The sequence below is a fragment of the Teleopsis dalmanni genome, chromosome X (genome assembly GCF_002237135.1).
Source record: "Teleopsis dalmanni isolate 2A chromosome X, ASM223713v2, whole genome shotgun sequence".
In the NCBI taxonomy this organism is placed as follows: domain Eukaryota; kingdom Metazoa; phylum Arthropoda; class Insecta; order Diptera; family Diopsidae; genus Teleopsis; species Teleopsis dalmanni.
In genome coordinates, this window is record NC_051848.1 from 16,741,341 (window position 1) to 16,763,422 (window position 22,082).

The 22,082-nt window shown below is 28.5% G+C and overlaps 1 protein-coding gene across 1 annotated transcript in view; it reads left to right on the forward strand.

Annotated features, from left to right (window-relative positions):
* Positions 1-22,082, forward strand: part of LOC119688203 (protein bunched, class 2/F/G isoform) — a 245,966-nt gene that overhangs the window by 176,864 nt on the left and 47,020 nt on the right. Inside the window, exon 4 of the mRNA XM_038102886.1 lies at positions 7,196-7,247. Within this exon, the coding sequence (XP_037958814.1) occupies positions 7,196-7,247 (52 nt within the window). The remainder of the gene's footprint in view (positions 1-7,195; positions 7,248-22,082) is intronic.

Consider the following 22,082-nt stretch of genomic DNA (forward strand, 5'->3'; position numbering starts at 1 on the left):
CCCACCCCTCCTGGCCTCCTGCCCTTCTGCCATTCTGCCATCCAACGTACTCTCTGCCTTTTATGAGGCAAACAAAAAGCGAACTTAATCAGTTCGTTATATTTTCGCAATTTAATTTTGTATATATAATAAATAATTAAAATGCATTTTATGATGTTTCGGTTTCGTATGAAACAGAGTACAAGTGTATGAACGCCGTACGCACAAAAACAAATTATGACATTTTAACGCCTTTGCCATATTTTTATTTTCTTTTCATTTAAATTTTAATAATAAAAATAATAATTTTTTTTGTTATTGTTTTTTGTTCGGTGGCAAGGGCATATTGGAAAAAGTTCCTTAACCCATGAATAAACGCGCCTTAATGAGCAAATGAGCACGCATACTGCCACTTTACCGCTTTACCGCTTAGCCGCTTAGCCGCTTAGCCGCTTAGCCATTCGTACAATTAAAGGCGAAAGTTTGATTTTTAAACTGAAGTGCTAATAAGCGAAATGAAATAAGGGTCAAAAGCATCTGCACAGCACACACAGTACATACAAATACTGTATATCTGTATATATCGAACTGATATAATCAGTTATCAGTTAATGGGTTTGGGGTTTGGGTTTTTGTCGCTCATTCCATGGTGCGTGCACTGCACACAATGTCCTTTTGTTTTTCTTTTTCTTTTTTGATATGGTTATGAGGCCATACCTAAAGCTCATTATCAGCGTTCACAGTAGTTTTTGTTTGTTATGTTTGAGTTGAGCAGAGTTTATGTATGCCTGGTGGCGGCGTGTCCTTCTCATGCTTCAGCATTTCATTTCATTCTATATGGCACCACATGCTGCAATCATTGATTTCAGTTTAAGTTATTGACATATAATTTCTTTGTAAAAAATCGAAGACTGTGAGTCACAAAAAGTTAACGTACGACACAGTAGTATTATTCATTTCCATATAATGTCAATGTCAATGTGTACAATTTTCAATCCAGCAAGCATTGTTGTCTGCTCTTCTTTTTATAGATTGTTGTACATTATAGATTGCCGATGTATTATCGGTTAAATATTTCAAAAATTATTTTTATGAAAGGTTTTATTCTAGTGTATGCGCTTATGTGACGCAAACACTATGTGCTATTGAAGTCTTAAAAGGTTTCAGGTTCTCTAAACTTTCTTCAAATAATTTATTTATTTATTTATTTGTCTCTATAATTAGTAATTACGAGTACGAAACTTGCATCTTTGAAAATATATCGTAGAATAAATAATATAAGATATTTTGTATTAAATAATAATTTGTCACACATTGGTAAACATAGATTTCTATATAACACTAGAAAATAACTAATCTGCAACTAATAAAAGCCTACATGGTGAGGAAAATATTTTACAAGAATTTTACATATCTCGATAAAATTGAACATAAAAATATAGTAATATTATTATTATATACCAAATAATAAAGGTTTATTCTCGTACTATTTGTGGTTCTAAATTGGCAGCAGTGTTTAAGTGACTTAAATCAAACAAAACTGTCATGGAAACGAACATGTCTTAAGTTTGAAATTTGCAATTTTATAATATAAATCGTTTAACAACCACAGAACGAAGGATTTTTTTTCGATGAATTTTTCTTTATGAAAACTTGAAAGTAAAGAAAATGATCGTATGTTTGACAATGAAACTGCAAACAATCCATTACATCCACAAAGAGCCGCTGCATGGTGACACATTTGACTTACAGCTTTGATAGGCTCTTACTCTCATGAAAATAATAAATGTGCGACAAAGACCGTCAAGTCTGATCACTAGTCTCGAGATTACCAATTTCTTTTTACCTGCAATGAAGATGTGATGATAATATAATGATATGTGGCTTAAATAGAACGTTGCCACAAACTACCGGTCTGTTTTCAACTTGTTTCGTGTAAAGCTTTTAGAATGTATAAGTTCATATTTTTATAAAAAACTTCTTTAAAACTTCTTGCGAATATCCGTCAAGTTATGATCCAGAATTAGAAAATGTCATATGAAAAAAATTTCAATGATGGCAAAATTCGAATACTATATGTATATTGCAAGAATCGAATTAAGATGGAAGTTTTAATCAAAACTATATTTTATTTACGTTTACTTTCAGAATCACAAAGTGTATAAATAACTTTGTATATGTGTCAACCCTAAATTGATATAGTACACAACGTTTGATATAGATTTTTGCAGTCGCGATAATAATCTTCTGCGTCATTTGCATTTTTCAGAATGGTATCATACATTACGGTTTCATCAAACCCATTCGCTTGAAAGACGTTTGTCAATATTTTTGGCATTAAATCTGTATAGTACAGTCTATATATATAGATGTTAGTAACAAAAATTTGTTCCGTGACAACATTCTATTCTGCATGTTTTTAAAATGCCTGTGCCCTTTGTCATAGCTAGTTTTTTATGAAGAAAACATTTGGTAGGTATAGTGACCCTGCGACCCGCAAATTGAGAGTGAATTTTTGTCTGTTTGTTGTATGTTTTTTGTTAAAAATAATATAAGAAATTAAAAATAAAATTAATTAGATCTATTAGAGCATTTAAAGTGCCTGATCAAAATATACGAATACGATAAGTTCATATACTCGAACGGGTCGACCATCGTATTGCTCGAACACTGTAGATCTTTAGATCTTCTGTTTTTAATTTTTTAAAGGTGTCTAAGAAATCGAATTGGTTTATATTTCTTCCTATCTCTGGTAAAAGTTTGTGTTTCGTTTTTCTTTGCCATGGTTTTTTTTTTTTGGATTTACGATTACGATTATCCGAAACGTCACTCATGCAGTAAATTAACCGGCTAAAAATCTTTTTATTTTTAGTTTTAGGTTTACATCATTTCGTGCAGTTTTGTAATATAACATTTTTATTATTAAATAATGATTAAAAACTTACATAAAATTACATATAAAATTAATTATGAGTTATTTAACACGCCTAAGCTCTACTCTCATAAAGAAATGCGAAAGGTTTTCATTTTATTTATTTTTTTTATTTTTTTATTTGTTTTTTCTATTAATTAAGGCTTAATTTATACTGCTTAATTTTTTTATCGTATTTCAACCATAAAATATTAAGTACAATAATTGGTTTATTTTGTTTTCTATTTCAAATATTTTTTTTATTTTTCCGCATAACGAATTTTACTTTTTTGCTTTTTTCACAAAATAATTTTACAATTATTCTATGTAATAATTTTATAACAAGAACGCGGCATATATAGATTAAATTTATTATTCTATTGGGAGCATGTCAGACATAGCAGCAGACACATTACTCTATTATGTATTGTATGCGTAAATTTTTAAGTTTATTAAAAGTATATATAGTGGAAAATATTACATTGCTTATTAACAGACTAACAGTATAGTATATTCGATATAACAAATAATGATACATTTTATTCTTTAAATCACAAGACGCGAAAGAGAATTTTTCAAAGTAGAAGCCATCCTTATAGTATCTATGTTTGATTAATCACAACATATTTATGAGGGCTTGGATATCACTAATTTGTCCTCTATAAAACTATGTAGATAAACACTTTCATGCGTTTTAGTCTTCAGTGTGTTCTCTAAAATGATCAGTGTTGAAATCAGGTATATGAGTTTCGTTTAGCTTTTCCCACGTTTTCGAATTTTCACTAGAAACATAAGGAGTTTTCGAGATGTTAGTGTTAAAGGTGGCGATTAGGCTAATTAAGCATGCAGTGGGAAGTTTGTATTGACTTCTCTAGTTCTTAGTTCTGGCGCCTGACACCTTAAGTAATAACGTCACGGGTTGATATTGCATTCTCTGAGGATGTGCACATTGTAAGGTCTAGCTGTGTATCAATTCGCTTGACAGTTGTCATAACTGTTGAGCCACACCATGCGCTCTATATTCAACCGTAGATTAAATGACGGACAGAAGGACTACGAAGTCTCTGACAGTTTCTTGATTCTATTAATTATTATTATTATTTTTTGAGTAATTTTCAATATTTTTTTTTAAAGTTTAAGTTTCTGTCAAGAATAGTTATGCTCTAGTATTTTGGAGTGGAATTGTTGATAATTTATTTATTGGCTAACAAAGCCAAAAAATAATATATTATACAGACTTTTTTAAAAAAACTTAACCCCATGATGTAGTACTGTCGAATCTGAAAAATAATAAAATATGTAAATGTTTATACTTGTTGAATTGATGTTTAACATTATTAGACATACAAAAGATATTACAGCCTTGGCGGCTAAGGCAGTGCTACAATTTTCATTATTTAATGAAATTAAAAATGATTTATAGATAGTAATAAAGTGTTATTAAATGTTGTTCCAAAAAAGAGCCATAGAGCTATTCATCTTCAACACCAAACCGAATAACAATCGCTGTCATTAACATTTGAAAGGTTCCATTCACTTTAAAAATTCTGTAAGGTTTGGCAATAAGCTGTTGAGCTATTGAGAGCATGAATTTTCATCTTAAATATGTTAAATGTTTTTTTATGCAAGATAAACCAAACAAGTCAAGAGTTCTTAACGCTTTAATCAAATACCACCTTGGACCGACTTAATAGCAGCAATCAACACAAGTAACTACGAGTATTATTGACAGAAATTATTTCTTAAAAGTTACGAAAAAGAATTCAAATGTCAATTGCGGTTGCTTACTTCAACCATATATAACAATGCAAATTCACACAAATCCATTCAAGTACCACCAACAACAGCAACAACAACAACAACAACAACAATGAGAAAAAATTTAAATCGTTAGTAAAACAAAATGTTGGCAACATATAATCTATGCTGTAGTAGCTGCGAAGCGAAAAGTAACTATTTAAAAAGGTTGCCTGCTAACAGAATTTCAATTTGTTACAATATTTTTGAAGGACTTTTTTTTTGTATCTTTTCTATCTTTTCTTTTAAAATTTTATGAAATGATGTCATGACACAGTTTTTTTTTTGTAAACAAAAATGTATGCATAAAAAGAAGCTAGACAATACGAACCTATGCCTCGATTTTGTATGTTGCGAAGGAAAGAGCTGAAATATTGCAGATACTCACTCGCATACGAGTATCTCGGGTATATGAAAAGTATCTGCAAATAGCAGCGAACTTGGCATGGAACAAATGCCAAAAATAGCAAAATGTATTCAAAAAATATGATTAAATATGTATTATATATCGTATCTAATGAACACAATATTTTTTAATATTAAATCATATATCTAAATTGCCATAGTACCGCCTCTAACTCGTTTCGAAGCATTTTTTACGCTCATTTTTATTTAAAATGGAGATTTTTTGATATCTGGGCTTGTAAATAAATAAAAAACACCGATGAAAAGTTATTTAATGCCACATTTTTAACGGTTTTTCAAGACAGCCGAAAGCGTTTTTTACATATTTATTCCAAACAAAAAAAAGTAAAAGAAGTGGCAAAATAACACTTAACAAATTATTTTTAGCTTGGATTCAATTTTTACTCTTGTTTATTGTTTTTAGCAGATTAATATTCCTCATTATTTATTTCATTATTCATTTTAAAAAATATAAACAATAAATAACTGATTCTTGTTTAAGTAGTTAACTTTCAATATTCATGCCAATTAATATCTATGAAATTACGGACTATCATTTTATTTCGAATCGAATGTAAACTCGAATCGCAAAACTGTTAATTATAATTATAATGAATATATATCAATAGATGTTATCAATAAAAATATATACCTATATATAGTAACTGTTATGAGTTTGACATTCTTTATTGAACTGAAGTTCGATATTGCATTAATGAGAGAGTTATATGGCGTTTACATTGGCCGAAAATGGCTCATTTTGGTCAAAAATCGAAAATGAGTAGCGAATGGCTCATTCTTGCATATAAAATTTCAAGCGAAAATGAGCAATTTTCTCACATCTGTATGAAAGACGTTCTGCATTCCACATATGTTCCAAATGCAAGGGAATCCATTGAACATACCCTAAATGAAAGCTCTTCATGGCATTTTGACAGTTTGAAAAAGCTGTTTTGACATATTTACAAAAAAAGGTAAACAAATGTTTGGTGGTTGCATTTTCTTTAAAACGATGCACCAATTTTTGGAACTTCTACTACCCAAAAATAAATAAATGGAATCTAGAAACAAGTTTTCAGTTTATATTGTAAGGTTTGAAGGTATATTTAACCTTCCTGTAACATTTTTTTTGGCACAGGCCAAAAATTAAATCAACATGCAAGTTGATGCAATCAGCTGTCAACATGCAATCAGCTGTCAACATGCAATCAGCTGTTTGAAATGAGAAAAAATTAAATACAACGAATGTAAACACTTTCAAATGACTCATTCAGAATGAGCCATTTTCAGCCAGTGTAAACGCCATATTACTCAAAAGGCAGAGTTGTATTTTATGGTACATATTTATAAATGTAATATTTACACAACAGTGAAATGGTTTATCTATACTGTAGAAATGACTAATCTTTGTAATAGTTCTCTCACAAAAGTTACAAATCAAATAATTATTTGATACATTCTATATGATAATAGTTACATACATTATTAGATAGTTATAGAACGACTCTTCTAAAACTGTTTAGAGTTTTTGCTACATTTTATTTATTAAATCCGAATATGAAAAAGACAAAATCAAACCAAAATTTTGTTATATTTTGAGCGGAAACAAGTAAAATTGACTATAATTAAAATTTTACGGACGAAAAGAGTTGCCAGCCGTCATACTCGTAAAGCCCATAACAAGTATAATTACATTTTTTATGGCATCTTAAGCCACCAAATTGCAGGAAATGATGGGATTTAAAATTTGACCTCAATTTTATATATTTTATAAATTTTTCAATTTCAAAAAATCGCAAAAAAAAAAAAATCAATTTTTTTGAATTTATTTATTAATTTTTTTTTTATCTTTCATTGAAATATATAATATTATAAATCAGGCAGAGAAACACTTCAATGCCCAAAAAAATACAATAGTTATTATTAAATGAAGGTGTGTGTGTGTGTGTGTGTGTGTGATTTATGAGGAGCAAATATCGCTTATAACATATAAAAAATATACTTAAAAATATCAAATTAAATATTTGTTATATACCCTATAGATTTAATAGGAACTTTTTTTAATTACATATTTTTTAAAATTCTCTTTTTATCTGTTTGCAGTGCATCTGGTACAAGTGCAGTCGCGATTGATAACAAGATCGAGCAAGCAATGGTAAGTTAAACATTTAATTACAGTACTTAAATAAATACTTTGTAATTGAAATGTTGGCATATATTGCATATTAAATTAATTAATTTTATGTATTTCATTTAATGCATTCATATATCACTTCATTTCTATTTTTACTTGTACTGGCGCTCCTTACTTTCTGACGGCACTAAGGTCAAAAGCGTTCGTTGAAATCCATAAAAATATGTTCATCAATATAATTATATATATTTTTTTTACATTATGTGCTCATCACATATCAATAATACCGAAAAAAGTAATTGTTATAACCAAGAGTGCCTATTAAATACAATAAAAGCGGCGGAGTCAGAAAGCCAGAAAGCAGCGAGTACTATAAGCCGAACTGGCCTATTATCGCCAGTGTTTATCAGCTGTTAAATAGCAAACAAAAAATATATATTTAATTCAGTTTAACATTTTGACATTTTGACATTGAAACAAACTTACATTGCAGCGCGCAAGGTTAATAAATAATTTTTCCTTTGTTGAAAAATTCTTATAAATTAATTTTTTCTTGTTTTTGGCGCATAAACTAAATAAACAGTGGAGGCAAACTCAATGTCTTCAATGAAAGGCCTATACGTTTCCTTTCACACATTAACCAATATTTGAAGATTAGATTAAAATAAAATTCGTATTGTATATCGTTCGTTAAAGCATTTATTATTTATTATGACCTTTACTGTAGTTAACTCCAGTACGCGCAGATACCTTTTCTATGGTCATTCGAAGAATTTATTTGTTTGTTTTCAAAAAACCTAGACTACAAATTATGATTTATTGTATATTATCTTAAACGTCATTAAATTTTATTTACCTATGCGCTTCTAACCTTAAATAAAAAAAGAAAATATTGAAAAACAAATTATTATCGTACCACTAATCTTTCTTAATAAACGTCTATCAGTACAGATACAGATTATAAGATAAAGATTTTGTACATAATAGATTATATATGTACATTAGATGTATATAGACTAAGTAGCCAGCCTACATTAGTTAAAAATTGTGTAATCTGTAGACTTCTAAAAAATTTATGGTTTCTGAAGTATTTACTACACTAATAAAAATTATAAACATTAATGAAATAAAATATTCCCTGATAGTTTTCAAAGATTTCTTTTACTTTCTAGTTTTGAAAATGAAATGATTTGCTTTTAAGATAAGATACTCACTGGTTCTCATTATTACATATAACTAACTAACTCTTCATATACTTAGTTCAAGACTATTTAAGACTATTTAAGACTACCATATGCATTAATAATTGGGAAAATGTTATGTGAATATTTATTTTTATAAAATCCAGAGTTCATTGCTTTTAGCTAATTTTCCTTTTATATACATAAATGGATTGATGCAATTATTTTAGATGCTCAGTTGTCCACACTTGTAAAAGTCATTATAAATACAACAACAACAACAACAACAAAAAATGCATTGCCAATGTAATTTGCCACACCTTTATTATTTTATAGTTAATAGTTTTATTTGAATAAATTATTTAAATATTTTACACTTGACTGTGATTTATAATGACTGACATTACAACAAAAATCAAATCTCATTCATATATTTTTTACAGTGTAGCTAACAAGTGTTTCGGATAACATTTTGCATAAAAATTGGTATTTATTTTTTTTTTCTATAATTTATTTCTTATTTATTGTATTTGCAACTTATCTACAAGTGTTTCATTTATAATTATATTAAATAAAATAATATATTTATAATAATAAATTTATTTAATTAATTATTTAATTATTTAATTATTTAATTTAATAATAATAATAGTAATATTTATTTGTAATGTTTTTAAATAATTATAATAATAATAATATTATTATTATATTAACTTATATTTATAATAAATATTAAAATAATATTAATTTAATAATACACAATATTCAATATTGTTTGGGGTGAAAATAAACACCCAAATTTCGGTCTGGGGTATTTTAAAAAAAAAAGCTGGCACCTTATATCAAAATGTCGATCGTCTGAAGCAACCGCTAAGCCGAGAAATGGGCCAAAATACCGTAAAGCCGAGTAGCATGCGGTAGCTTTATTGGGCATTTGAAGGACATAATTCATGTTAAAGGTGGCCATATTGAACCAAAATATATTAACTTAATAATTTGAAGTGTGAAGTTCTTTTCACATATATATATTTTCATTTAGCTTTCATTAAATATAACAAAAATAAACAAAATAGAGCATTTTACTTTATTGCAATTTTCGTCAGCCACCCTATATATATATATATACATATAAAAATGTAACAGTTGTATTAAAAAGAACCTTTTGAAATCAATTTTATATCAGCAATAGAGTGTTACAGATCAGAAGACGTTATAATTTGAAAGTGCAATATTAGAACTATGAAACTATATGCACATCCAATAAGATTTGATAGACTTCAATCTCTTTTTTCAATCTGTGTCATCCTAGCTAACATTAAAAGTACAAATTAATCGGCAAGCCAAGACGATAGTAATTTAAAGTCTTGCTAAGTCTTAACTTAGTATTTTTTCTATTTACATTTCTTTGATTCTATTCTCTTGGTAATTAACATAAAGATCAATCCAATTCCATAAAAATGTCAACTTCTTTTAACACTCCAACACTCCAACAATGCAACAACACATATGATGCAAAACAATTAAGTTCAGATCTCTTCGGTCTATTTATAAATTTAGAGGAAAAAAATGGCAAAAATCGAATCTCTTGAAATCGCATAAAAGTAAATTGATTTTTTGATATTTTTTATTGTATTTATTTATTTTTATTTTAGTATATAAACTTTTAATTTCTTTTTTACTTTCAACCAAACCCGGAGTTTGAAATATGTGTCGTTCGGCATGCTGTATATCTGCACGTTGCATCTCTTCTTCAATCAGTCTTCACTTAACATCAAAGTCCACTTCTGCTGTTCTGCTGGAGTTTTCATTGATTCATTCATTCATGGGTTTTACTTTTACAATATGTTTTTGCTCTGCCTCACATTAAATGTTGCTTCCATATTGATCGGACAGGCAGTTAGTGACTACTTAATTGCATGGCTTACGAACGACGCCAGCTTCATTTATACAAAAGCTAAAGCTAAAGAAGTTTCTTGGTGAAATATTTTTTTACGTATCTTGTATCTTGTTGCTATGTTGTTGATGTTGCACACATTTTGAGCTGCATCTTGTTGCTATGTCATTCTAAATTTTTCTTTTTTTTTTATCTATATACTGTAATAAATACATGCCTACTTCGAAAGTAGTTTGCCATTTGAGTTTGCCTTATTGAGAGCTTTTATTTATAATAGCGGATTTATTTTGGTTTACTTTTAAACGGAACCCCTTTTGAGATACTGCAATAAGATATAGTGATTAACTTGCATTACCTTTATGAAATTCATCATTGCTGTAATTGTTATTGCTGTAATGGTGATGTACGCATTAATATCATTTATTTTAATGAAAATTACATTCTTTTTAAATTACATTCTTTACTTGCTCTTTAATAAAACTGTTAAACGTGTTGTGTAGTCAAAAAATATATATTTCTGCAATTGTGTGAATACCACAAAATTAAATTTTCTTAAAGAACTAAACTGGTAAAAGCTTGAAATATTATAGAAATACCGTCGATTACCACAATTACTTATTGTGGTAACAGATATGATAGTTAATCTTTACCTACCAAGCTGCATCAGAAAAGATCGAAACAATTAAAAGTCCTTAAAATATTCGATCAAATCTTTGTTAAAAGGTCAAACCCACGAAATTAAAAGTTTTTCTGAATATAACAATCGAAACAGAGGCATAAAAAAGTTTCACAATAGGAAGCCATTGGGTTTGCTGTTGTGATAGTTTCCTTCTTCTTCTAATGTAAGAGAATTTTTCCTCCTATATTGTTTCAGTTTTTAGCAATGCTTCTTTATGGCCTTCAAAACCGTCCTAATTTAGGTTACTTCCAGTCGTTTTCTTTTTATTGGTCGTGCTTAAGTCGTAATAGACTTTAAATAAGCTTAATTACTATTATATTTTTTAATAGGCCTAATTAGGTTTCAGAATTTGTGTGTTCATAGTCAATCACACTCTTAATATTAGAACAAAAAATAGTATAGTAATATAAAAAAACGGTAATTTTTTTCTTTTATGTATTATTTGTTAAAAAACAGTACTTTTTATAGTGATAGAACAATATAACATACTGTTGTTATTGCTTTATTTCATATCGTATAAACGAAGCTAGAAAACCTCATGGTTCTCTCCTTGGAACGGTAAAATTTCAATGAATGTGATAAACGGTCATCTATAGCAAATCTTTGGTTTACCTTCGTTGGAATGGTAATACTTGATGAACGTTTTCAATAGTAAACAGCTGTGAAACGTAGTTGTAGCCACTGTCAAAACAAGAGGAAGAAGATCCTCTTATTTTTTTGGGTTATGTCGCATAACCTTTCTCTGAAGGCTTTCTCTCAATAATGTATTTGATATTATTTACCATATAATATTTAATCATTTTTAAAATTTCTAAAATGTTATATACTACATGGAAATGATATAAAATAAAACCAAAAACGAGTTAAAATTTGATATCGTGTATTTATTTATTTATATTGATATTAAATATTATTTTGTTTCTTTTGAATTTATAAATTTTTATTAAATTGTTTTTAATGAAAAATTTCTTAATTCAAAAACTTGCGTCTTCATAACATACAATATTTCAAGTTTTCGTATTTCAAGGTTCAATATATCTTCAAGTTGATTATACTCTTTATCAGAGAATAAAACTTTATATACATAGACAGTTACTTCCTTTATTTGTTTCTAATTAAATCAAAGTTATTTTTGGCAATATTGCAAAAAAAAATAGTTTCAGATATATATCATTCATTAAACCGTTAAGTCATGTTAATGAATTGTTTTGTTTTCTTAACTACTATAACAAAAGAGTATAGTATATATACTATATATATATATATATATATGAACACCTAAACTGTTAATACAATTTTTGCCAAACAAGGCTTGTGGTCGTAATGAAATTTCTACAAATATTCCATAATTATTTATATATCTGCAGTTGACATATCGAAAGATTGTAGGCCGAAAAAATTCGGCTTTCACCTTCAGGTAGCTTATAGGTCTACGAAATGTTTTCGTCGTGGCTGCCGTTGTCTTTGTTTGCAGCTGTCAAATAGAAATTTTAATTACACACCAAAACCACGTATTTATGTGATTTCCAGTCAAAAATCCTTGAGCAGTTTTAATGTATTGAATACAGATAATACAGATAATTTTGATTGGCAGTTAGACACTTGGACGGGCGTGTATTCGACTGACGATTCCCACGTTGGCGATTGTTTCTCCCCAAAACTTGCTTCCTACTCAAAATATGTTTTTAATCAATTTCAATTAATAATTACTTTTATATGAGGCAACGAAATTAAAAACAAATTAAGTTATCAAATTCGTTTAAGGTTTTACTTTGCTGTAGTTTTCGCTGCTATTACTCACACATAGAATTCGCTAAGAACCAGTAGAGCTGCTGATAAAGTTTTGTCTGACATTTCGTAAACAAAAAATCAAGCACCCAAATCACGTACCGATAAGACCCCAAACTGATAACGAACGCTTAAATGCAACAAATTTAATTAAGTTGCGCTGATTAAAAATCTTAAAATGATTAGTAATATTGAATCAATCTAAAATGCTTAGGTTAGAAAATAAATTACTGAGAAACACAACTTTCACAATATGTTATTTATTTTCCTCAAATATTACTTTTTTGTGTGTGTGGAGAAGATAATGATGATATTGAATTTTATTTATGCACATAAGAGAAATATGAGTTTGATAGATGCAGTGACTTTTACGTTGAAGAAATTTATTGAAAAATGTGTAAAATTCTACAAAGAAAAAGTAAACATACAAAAACCAACTTTCTAAAGCCATATTTAACAAATTATTTTCATTTTGTAAAATTTTAAAGCCAAATGGTATACAGTCCAGTCCGGTCTATGCCTAAAACAAAATGCAAGATCCTAGAAAACTACTTGAGTAAGCACGACGATAATCAAGGTGACCTCATTTGGGTTAAGACAACGCATCTAATACAATAAAATAAAAGAGAAAACGCCTAGGAAAAATCTGAAGCAATTGAAGCTTGAGGAAAAATGTAAACGGTCATATTCTGTTGCCGTAATATGAAAGTGAAGTGAAGTAAAGTGAAGTGAAAGAAAATGTGAGTTTGCTACAGAAGAGACGTACAAATAAACAGGCTAACATACAACCTAACAGACTGACAAACAAACACCTTAAAGCTCGAAGTCTAGACTAAGGTTTTACTTATTCGATTATTATAAGCAATATTCATTGTTGCTTAGAGGAATTTAAATAAAAATAATTAATTATAATAAAATCAGTAAATATAACATAAATAAAATAAATATATAGCAAATGTAAAATTAAAATATAGCAAAATAATTCAAAAAATTAGTACTTAGTCGTTAATACTTAGATAAGTATTATTTCTAGCATTGAGGTTCGGTATGGGCCAAACCTTCCTTCAAAATATTCTTTCGCACTTTTCCTGTTTACCAACTTTTTGTATAGTTTTGTATTCTATTTTTTAGTTACAGTATAATTAAAAATAGAATTATTCCATCTCAGCTTCCAATATTACTTCACTGGTATGTCATCTACTATAGGAAGTATTTGTAAAAGCTACCATAGTCCTTGGGAATTTATAAAACAAATAACCGTCAACATCAGCGATATAATCTCTTCGGTTAGTCTTTGCAAATATATCAAAACAGTTCCTGCGTCTATTTATAACTGTAGATGAGGTCTAGATGATACACTGTCATAATCCAGAAACAAATTTATCTTTCGAATTGTATATCAATGGTTTTTGTTCTTTAAAAGATCTAACATATAAATAAGTATAAAGTATATATGTAAAATATGTAAAACTAATTTAAGAAAATAGCAAAAGCAACAGTTCACAGATATGTACTTGATTATACGACATATCGAATAAGTGCAATTTTCTCTATAGAGAGAGAGGGATGCGCTTATATCTGTGTGACGTGGGTTTCCATACTGATAAATTGATTGAAAGCAACTGTGGCATGAGCCGGATATAACAAGTTCAATGCATATAAGTGAAACAAGACACACTTTGACGCATATGTTCAAATTAAACAATTCTAATAAATAACAATGTTATTTGTGTCTCATAAACTCAACAAAGCAAACTGATGGAAGATATTTATTTTAGTTCACATTTCTCAGTTCCGTTAATATATAAAAATTTTGTCCATTTCCACAGGTAACAATTACCAAGTGTCACAGTTGCGTTATTGTTAACACATGCGTTACTGACAGTGCAACCATTACACAAAAAAATACTCATCTCATATAAAAATCGCGGTCGGCCGAGGACAACATGGAGAAGAACTATCAGTAAAGAAACGAGGGATATAATTTAATAAAATCTATACGGGTGTAGTACGCGTACAATGCGTATAATATTTCCTGAATTATTTAACTTTTACCCATAATTTTTTAAAAATTCAGATCAAGTTGTCCATACATAGCCTGCAACGTCAAGGTTTGAGCTTCATCAACTACTAATGAGAAACTAAAATTAAATAATACATATATATGTAGTAAACGGGAAGTTGCATGAATCAACTAAGAAATATTTCATAATTTCTTCATTTTGCAGATAAGCAAATAAAAATAATTCCATTGGATACAAATATATATTAATTTTTTTTTTTTTTTTGCATTTGGATTTTGATGTTTTATAAAAATTTGTAACGAAATTGGAAATACACAATTTGCAAAAATCAATTGTATATATATTTTCCAATTTGAAGAATAAAACACTTTAAATGCTTAAAATAATTTATTTCATATGAAAGTGTTAAAAGTGTTAAAAGTGATAAAAGTGAAATAAATCAATAAATGAGTATTTTATATTTTTTTCTACTTTTTTGGTTGAATTTTGATGTCTAGGGAAACTTTGTGAAATCTTATCGACAAATTGCTTGTTGTGAGTTCTTATCGAAACTATGCAGTTTTGCTATTGTGTATTATATAAATTTACAGATAAAAATTGTAATAAAAATTTAAGTAATATAATTTTTTTTATTTGTTTTGGAGATATTTATAGCAATTGCTATATTCGATATATTCCGCGAAGTCAAGTTTTTTGCCAAACTAATTCGTTTTCAATAAGTGACAATGTATTATATTTGAGAAAATGTTATAAATACTAGCTAGTCTGTTTATACCTTATAAAAAAAATATTATCTTACGAACTGAATATACGTACGGTTATATATACTCCTAAATCAAATACTAATAATGACTCAATACAATACTAACATTGTCTGTATATTGTCTTACTTTAAAATAAATTGGTTCGGAACTACTAAGTCAATGTAAGAAAAATGGATTATAATCGAAAAAAAACGCTATTGGCGTGACATTTCAGGTAACCGGCTAGGCAATGAGCTTGCTTGACCTATAATTGCTGTAAAGTGTCTCTCCTTAATAGCACAATGCTTTTACTATTGGTAGAATATCTATCGAGTCACTTTGAACTTCGTCGTTATCCAACTCAACAAGAAGTTGTGTATGTTTGAGAAGACATAATGTCAACTCCACTTTTAAGAATATGACTGCCTGACTTAATCTGGTTTTTTTTATCTGAGCCAATATATGAACAGAGGTAGAGGTTTTTGTATTAGGAAATTTACTTTCTTTTGTAGTCTTTATTCGAAGAGCTGAGTATCTTCTGTTCTGTTAAGATTGATATGCAGCGAAGAAAATCTACTATGTAATCTGTTATATTAAAATTCTATGCAGTAGTATTAAAATTTATTTTACCATGCAAAAGCTGTTTTCTTTCAATAGGCATTTTTCAAAACCCTGTTTTATTTGGAGTTGAAATATATATGTTGTTAAGCATAGAATCCTCACATACAAACAAGCATTGAATTATTCTCAGAGTTTTCAATGAAGCATCTGGTCGACATCTGACCTGTGGTTTATTTTAAGACTTCTCTTAACAGCATAAGAGTTTAATTATAGTATCTTATAATTACGGTTTCTAAAATTTAACTTTACTAAGTCGTTTTAGTCATAATTATTCCAAAAAATGTGTATAAGTATGTCATTTATTTCTGTTCTGTATTTTTAATGCAATAGATTTCTTTGTAATGGCCCTGTATCCATATCCATATTCAAAGCAGTGATGTTAATTTAATTTGTTAGCGAATAATTCAAAAATAAAAATGATTAATAACTTTAAAAGTTATACTATAAAAAAAAAATCATTTCAAGATTATGTTCAGTATGCAAATAGTACACACCACCGCTGCATACATTTAAACCAACACGGTTTATTTAAACGATACTTAACGACACTCAGAATTAATAGTAAACTTAAATATTTATATTATTCTCGTAACAGAATTTAAAATTTTGTAACTAGTTAAATACTTAATACCAAAATTAAAACAAACAAATTAATTAAAACAATGACCCTTAAGTCGGTTCTCCAACAAAATTTACATAATGAATCATAATTGTATTATTAACAATGAGTGAGTATAGAGCTATATTTGTGTACCTAAAAACTTAACATTAACAACAACCGTCCTTCAAAAAGATATGTATATATTTTTGAGCGTATTTCACATATCCACATGCATATACATATATATATATATACATATTTGTTACTACTATTATTATTTTTACTATTACTTTTACTGAATGGATTTAAATTTTCAGTAGTTTTAATTAAAATGGCTTGTTTTTGCAGAATGCTCATCAGCTCAGCTGTTTTAATTAATATTTTCTTAAATTTTTAAACATAATCCATTACATACTATATAAAATGTTTTAATTTTTAAAAATTCCGAAACAAACACTGTTCGTAACTATAATTGAAGTGCAGTTTTCTTATACCATTTGTAATTATCTCAGATGTTTGTACTGTCAATGACTATATGAAACCTAGAATTTTATATTATAGATTTAGTAATTTTTTTTTTATTAAAAAACACGAAAGATATCATTATGTAGGGTGTTACATTCATTACATTCACTCCCACTAACCGCATCTAATGTCCAACATATAATGGCGACAAGGTATAATGGACCAAAGTGAGAGTCGTCAACTAACTGAGTCAGTGACTGTCAATAGACTAACAAGCAAATGCGTCTATCCGTCTGTCTTTCTATCTATTTTGCTTACTCTTTCTGTCGTTATCGTAAAGACACAATTGTGCATTGCGCAAAACTCTTCGTTCTTTACCCTCTTTGCTTATCAGCGTTGTATTCAAATACATGGTTGCAACTGTAGAACAGGATTGCAAAAGATATACACAAGATTTATGCCTCAAGTTTTATTTTTTCGAGACCTAATCTACCGTGTTTTGTTTTTTTCATAATTATACTTACTTGAAATAATAAAATAAGCTTTTTTTTTAAATCTTCTTATATCCAGTAACTGTGCCGTGTCGTTAATTGCTCAATATAATTAGTGAAAATCTTAATTCTCTGAAGCTTTTTTTTTTATCATATTTACTATAGTTATATAGGCTTATCAACTTCACAAAAATAAAACAAGACGATTTTAATTTAAATATTTTTGTGTTTTTCACTTTTTTATGCAAATATGTTTTATTATAAGATTTATATTTGTAAATATATAATGGCAGATATTGTTGTTTAAAAATTTGGTATTTGCTGAAGTACAAAAGTTACTCGTGAAAAAGTTCTTTCACAAAAAACCCGCAACTGAAAGTTGTTGTTTCAAGTGTTCGCAGCAAAGACAGTGTTTGTTTGTTTAAGCCACAAACAAATAATCTAAAAGGCTTTACCTCTTGCAGAGAATCATAAAATTACATAAATTTTAACAAATGTGCTGTTTCGAATGTGAATAATTGTTTTAGAAATAATGGTGGTCTTAACGAATTAGCTAACAAATGCCAACTTTATTACTGCGAATAAAAAGTATCTCAAGAATTATTACACTACTTTAATTTCGCTTTAATCCATAGAAGAATAAAAGAGAAAGGCATTTGGCACAACATGTTGACCTTCTTTTTTGTGTTCATTTACGTATACGCTTGGTCTACTAAAAATGTATCTCAATAGCTCAAAAATGTGCAGTACAAAATTTATCGGAAAACCCCAACAACTACAGCTTACAGTTTACGGCTTACGGCTTACGTTCGACGCCTGGCTTACAACGCATTTATGAAGACTCGCTGGCTGGCATTGGTGAACTAATAGCAAATTATTGCATTAAAATACTTCCTAGTACGTTGAGTCAACTGGGCAATTGCAGAATCAGCTGCTGTTGTTAGAAGTCCCGTCTGCATATATAATTATGCATATATATACTTACTTGTTACTTGTCATACGTAACAATCGTATTGAACGATTTAATAACAACAAATGACACAAGACGATTAAGAAAATGCAAGAAGAATGTGCAAAAAATTCAACTTAGTAGTTGCATTACAAAATTTCTATTACACTGTAAAGTCAATGGATTAACAAACAAATGCTTCTATCTGCCTGTCTTTCTGTCTATTATGCTTACAAAGTCACTCTGTCTGTTGATATCGTAATGACACAATTGCTTAGATTAACGCCACTGCTTACTTAACGACAACAGCAGCAAATTAAAAAAATTAGATAATGTGACAGTGATGTTGTGTGCCTTCCTACACTTTTTGTTTAATGTCACACTTAATTAAGAACAAGAATAAAGATACGGAAAAAATTAAAGTAATACGTTAATATTACGATAAACCTGGAAAAATTTTTCTCTTACTAAATTCTAGTGGTTCCACTTTCTAATGCCTCAGGATAAAGAAAAATATTTATCCCATTCTCTTTTCAAAAAAAAGAAAAAAAATTAAAAATGAGTGAGACTGAGAGACTGAGAATGTTCGGATTTAACTGTACAACAACGAGCCCCAAATGTAATATATATCAACTAAACTGGAACTATAATCCATTGATCGACTTAGAACAATGATTTCCAGTTACAACTTTCTATTTGCATATCTGAAAAGAATTCCTTAGGACAAAGTATTTAGCTCCAACGAAAAAGATATTGTCGAAACGGAGGCGTATTTTAAACCTTAAGATAAATATGTTTTAATAAGTCATTCCATTTCTTTAACAACTTGAGTAAATAATTATTTTTTATAATAAAATATCAACAATAGGTATATATGTGCTAACATAAATTACAGCATAAAGAAATATTTCTTATAATTCAAATGGATAAATATAGTAACAAAAGCTTTGATATTCTTCAGTAAAGACTTAAATGTGAATGGTTTCAGTATAGAACTCTAATTGTAAAAGTTTTAATGTAGATTTTCTCTAAATAAATTTAAAAATATTATGTATTCAAACCAATTATGAACATGCATGTTTTTAAGGAATTAATAAATCCATTACTTAAATGTATATAGTGAATTTTTATAATCCATTCTTAAAACAATTAACATATCAACGTTTTATTATTAACGATGCATCCTATTACAACTCTAGTTGCAGAAGTTAAGAATAGAAATAAACGGAGAACTGCGACCATTATTAATCTTTTGTACTGCAACAGACCCTAACCAAACAGAAGACATTATGTCTTTCGAATGAAAGCCAGAATGTCGGCCGTTGAGGACCTCCTAATATCAGAAGGGGAGAGCAGTTTTCGCCCCAGTGACATCTTCCTGGCCCAGACCAAGTCTGGGCAGTCACAGAGAAAGTGCAAAAGTTAATTACTCCTGTTGTCGTTTCCTTTTTTTCTTCAACAATTTCTACATAGAAAAAATCATTATCATAACCTATAGAAGTTATATTATTTATTTGTAAACACAGATGCTTCAAGTTAATAGAATATTTATAACTATAAAATATTCAAAAAAGGACAACTATATCACTTTAATTTACACCTTTAAATACACGTATGTGCACAAACTTCATGTCATGAATTATAATTCTCATTTAGCTTAATTGAAATTTTCAATAAACATGTTTATATTTAGTCAAGTGGATGCATTTTTCAAGTTATTTTAATTGAGCCGGTATATTGATATGGGAAGTTAATATGAAGCAATTCTATAGCAAATTAAACACTGAATTGAAAAACCAGCATTTTGTTTTATGAGATTAGTTTAACTTAAAATACGTTCGGATTGCTTTAATAATTGTTTTTTTTAGCTAATATAAAAATATGCCCATTTTAATGGCATAAAGTGGGGGGAAGACATGTTTACTATATATTTTTATCAGATTTTTTCAAAAAAATCTTTTTTTTAATTTTGTTTAAATATGTCCTTATGTTACCTTGGATTATACTTATTGTGTTTCTTTGTTGAACTATAAAGTAGAAGCAGAATTGCATATCTTCCGATATGTTGTGAGTAATATAAATTACCTTAAAATTGTCATTCGCGGTATTAACATAAATAACATGCACATCATAAAATTTATATATGAGAAAAATTATTGCAAGCAATATATGTACATTAAAAATAAACATTTAGTATATATTGTAATATGTGTGGCAAAGTGCAAGGTAAATCATTGATAACCTATGCATACACAATCCATGTGCACATAAGCATATATACTTATAAAATATATAATTACTTTTTTGTAAATCCGTAGAAATCTTGGCAACACTTTCACTTGTTGCAAGAAAACAAAAATAATACTTTTTATAAAAATTATTTTTTTTTGTGAAAATGAAAGAAATAAAGGAAGGAAGATACTCAGATATTCAGATATTCAGATACTCAGATACTCGCGTACTACACAATGTTTACGATGAAATTGCTTGAAGAAAAATTTAACCTTGAGTATAAAATGAAAATTATTGGCGATTTACAAGGTGCAACATGGCACATAACTCATAGCATACACTCGCCATCGTTAGCGTCAATTTACCTTGCCAGCGATGCCAAATGCAGATACAAAGATACAGAAAAGTATTTCTTTATACACGGATACATACATATGTATATTTATATATATTTTTTTTGTGTGCACAAAGCGCATCGATGATGAACTGCATTATATCCGAATTTACGTTAAAAGTAAAATTTTAGAGGTGTGTGTGCTCATTCGAAATGCAGTTTGTTGTGGTCCTCTTACTGATCTGAGTTAAAATGTCAACTGCCAAAACAAGAAAGGAAAATAAAGCGACACATAAGTGTATAAGGTTTTTAAAAATTAAATCAAATAATTGCATTTAAACAAATAATAATAGGAAAGGAAGTGGAAAAAGGCAGGCACCTACGATGGATGTAGGAGGTGTTTGGGAGCATTTTGCGATCCATAATTATTTTCGAAAACAATTTGCTCAATTCTCTGAGGTCAATCAGCCTCACACTTACATGATGAGTTGTTTTCTTTTATTTAAATAAAAAAATTTAATAATTTATTTCTTTATTTATTTAATTTGAAAATTGAAAATTGAAGCCAAGAAAATTGTGTTCGATCGATGCATCGGCACGTGCCAATTCCACAACGAACTCACCGATATATTTGTCAATAATCAAGCTCAATTAGGTTTGAAATCAGCCAAAAATAAATTTCAATTAATTTGAATCATATAAAATGCATTTACATACTAAACCTAGCTATTAAACGAAACCTAAAATTAAGATACATTACGATTAATACTAAATACTAAATTTGTTGAGAAGTAAAACCAATTGCTGTTGCTGATCTCTATAATATTTTGTTGTTGTTATTTTTTACTTATTAT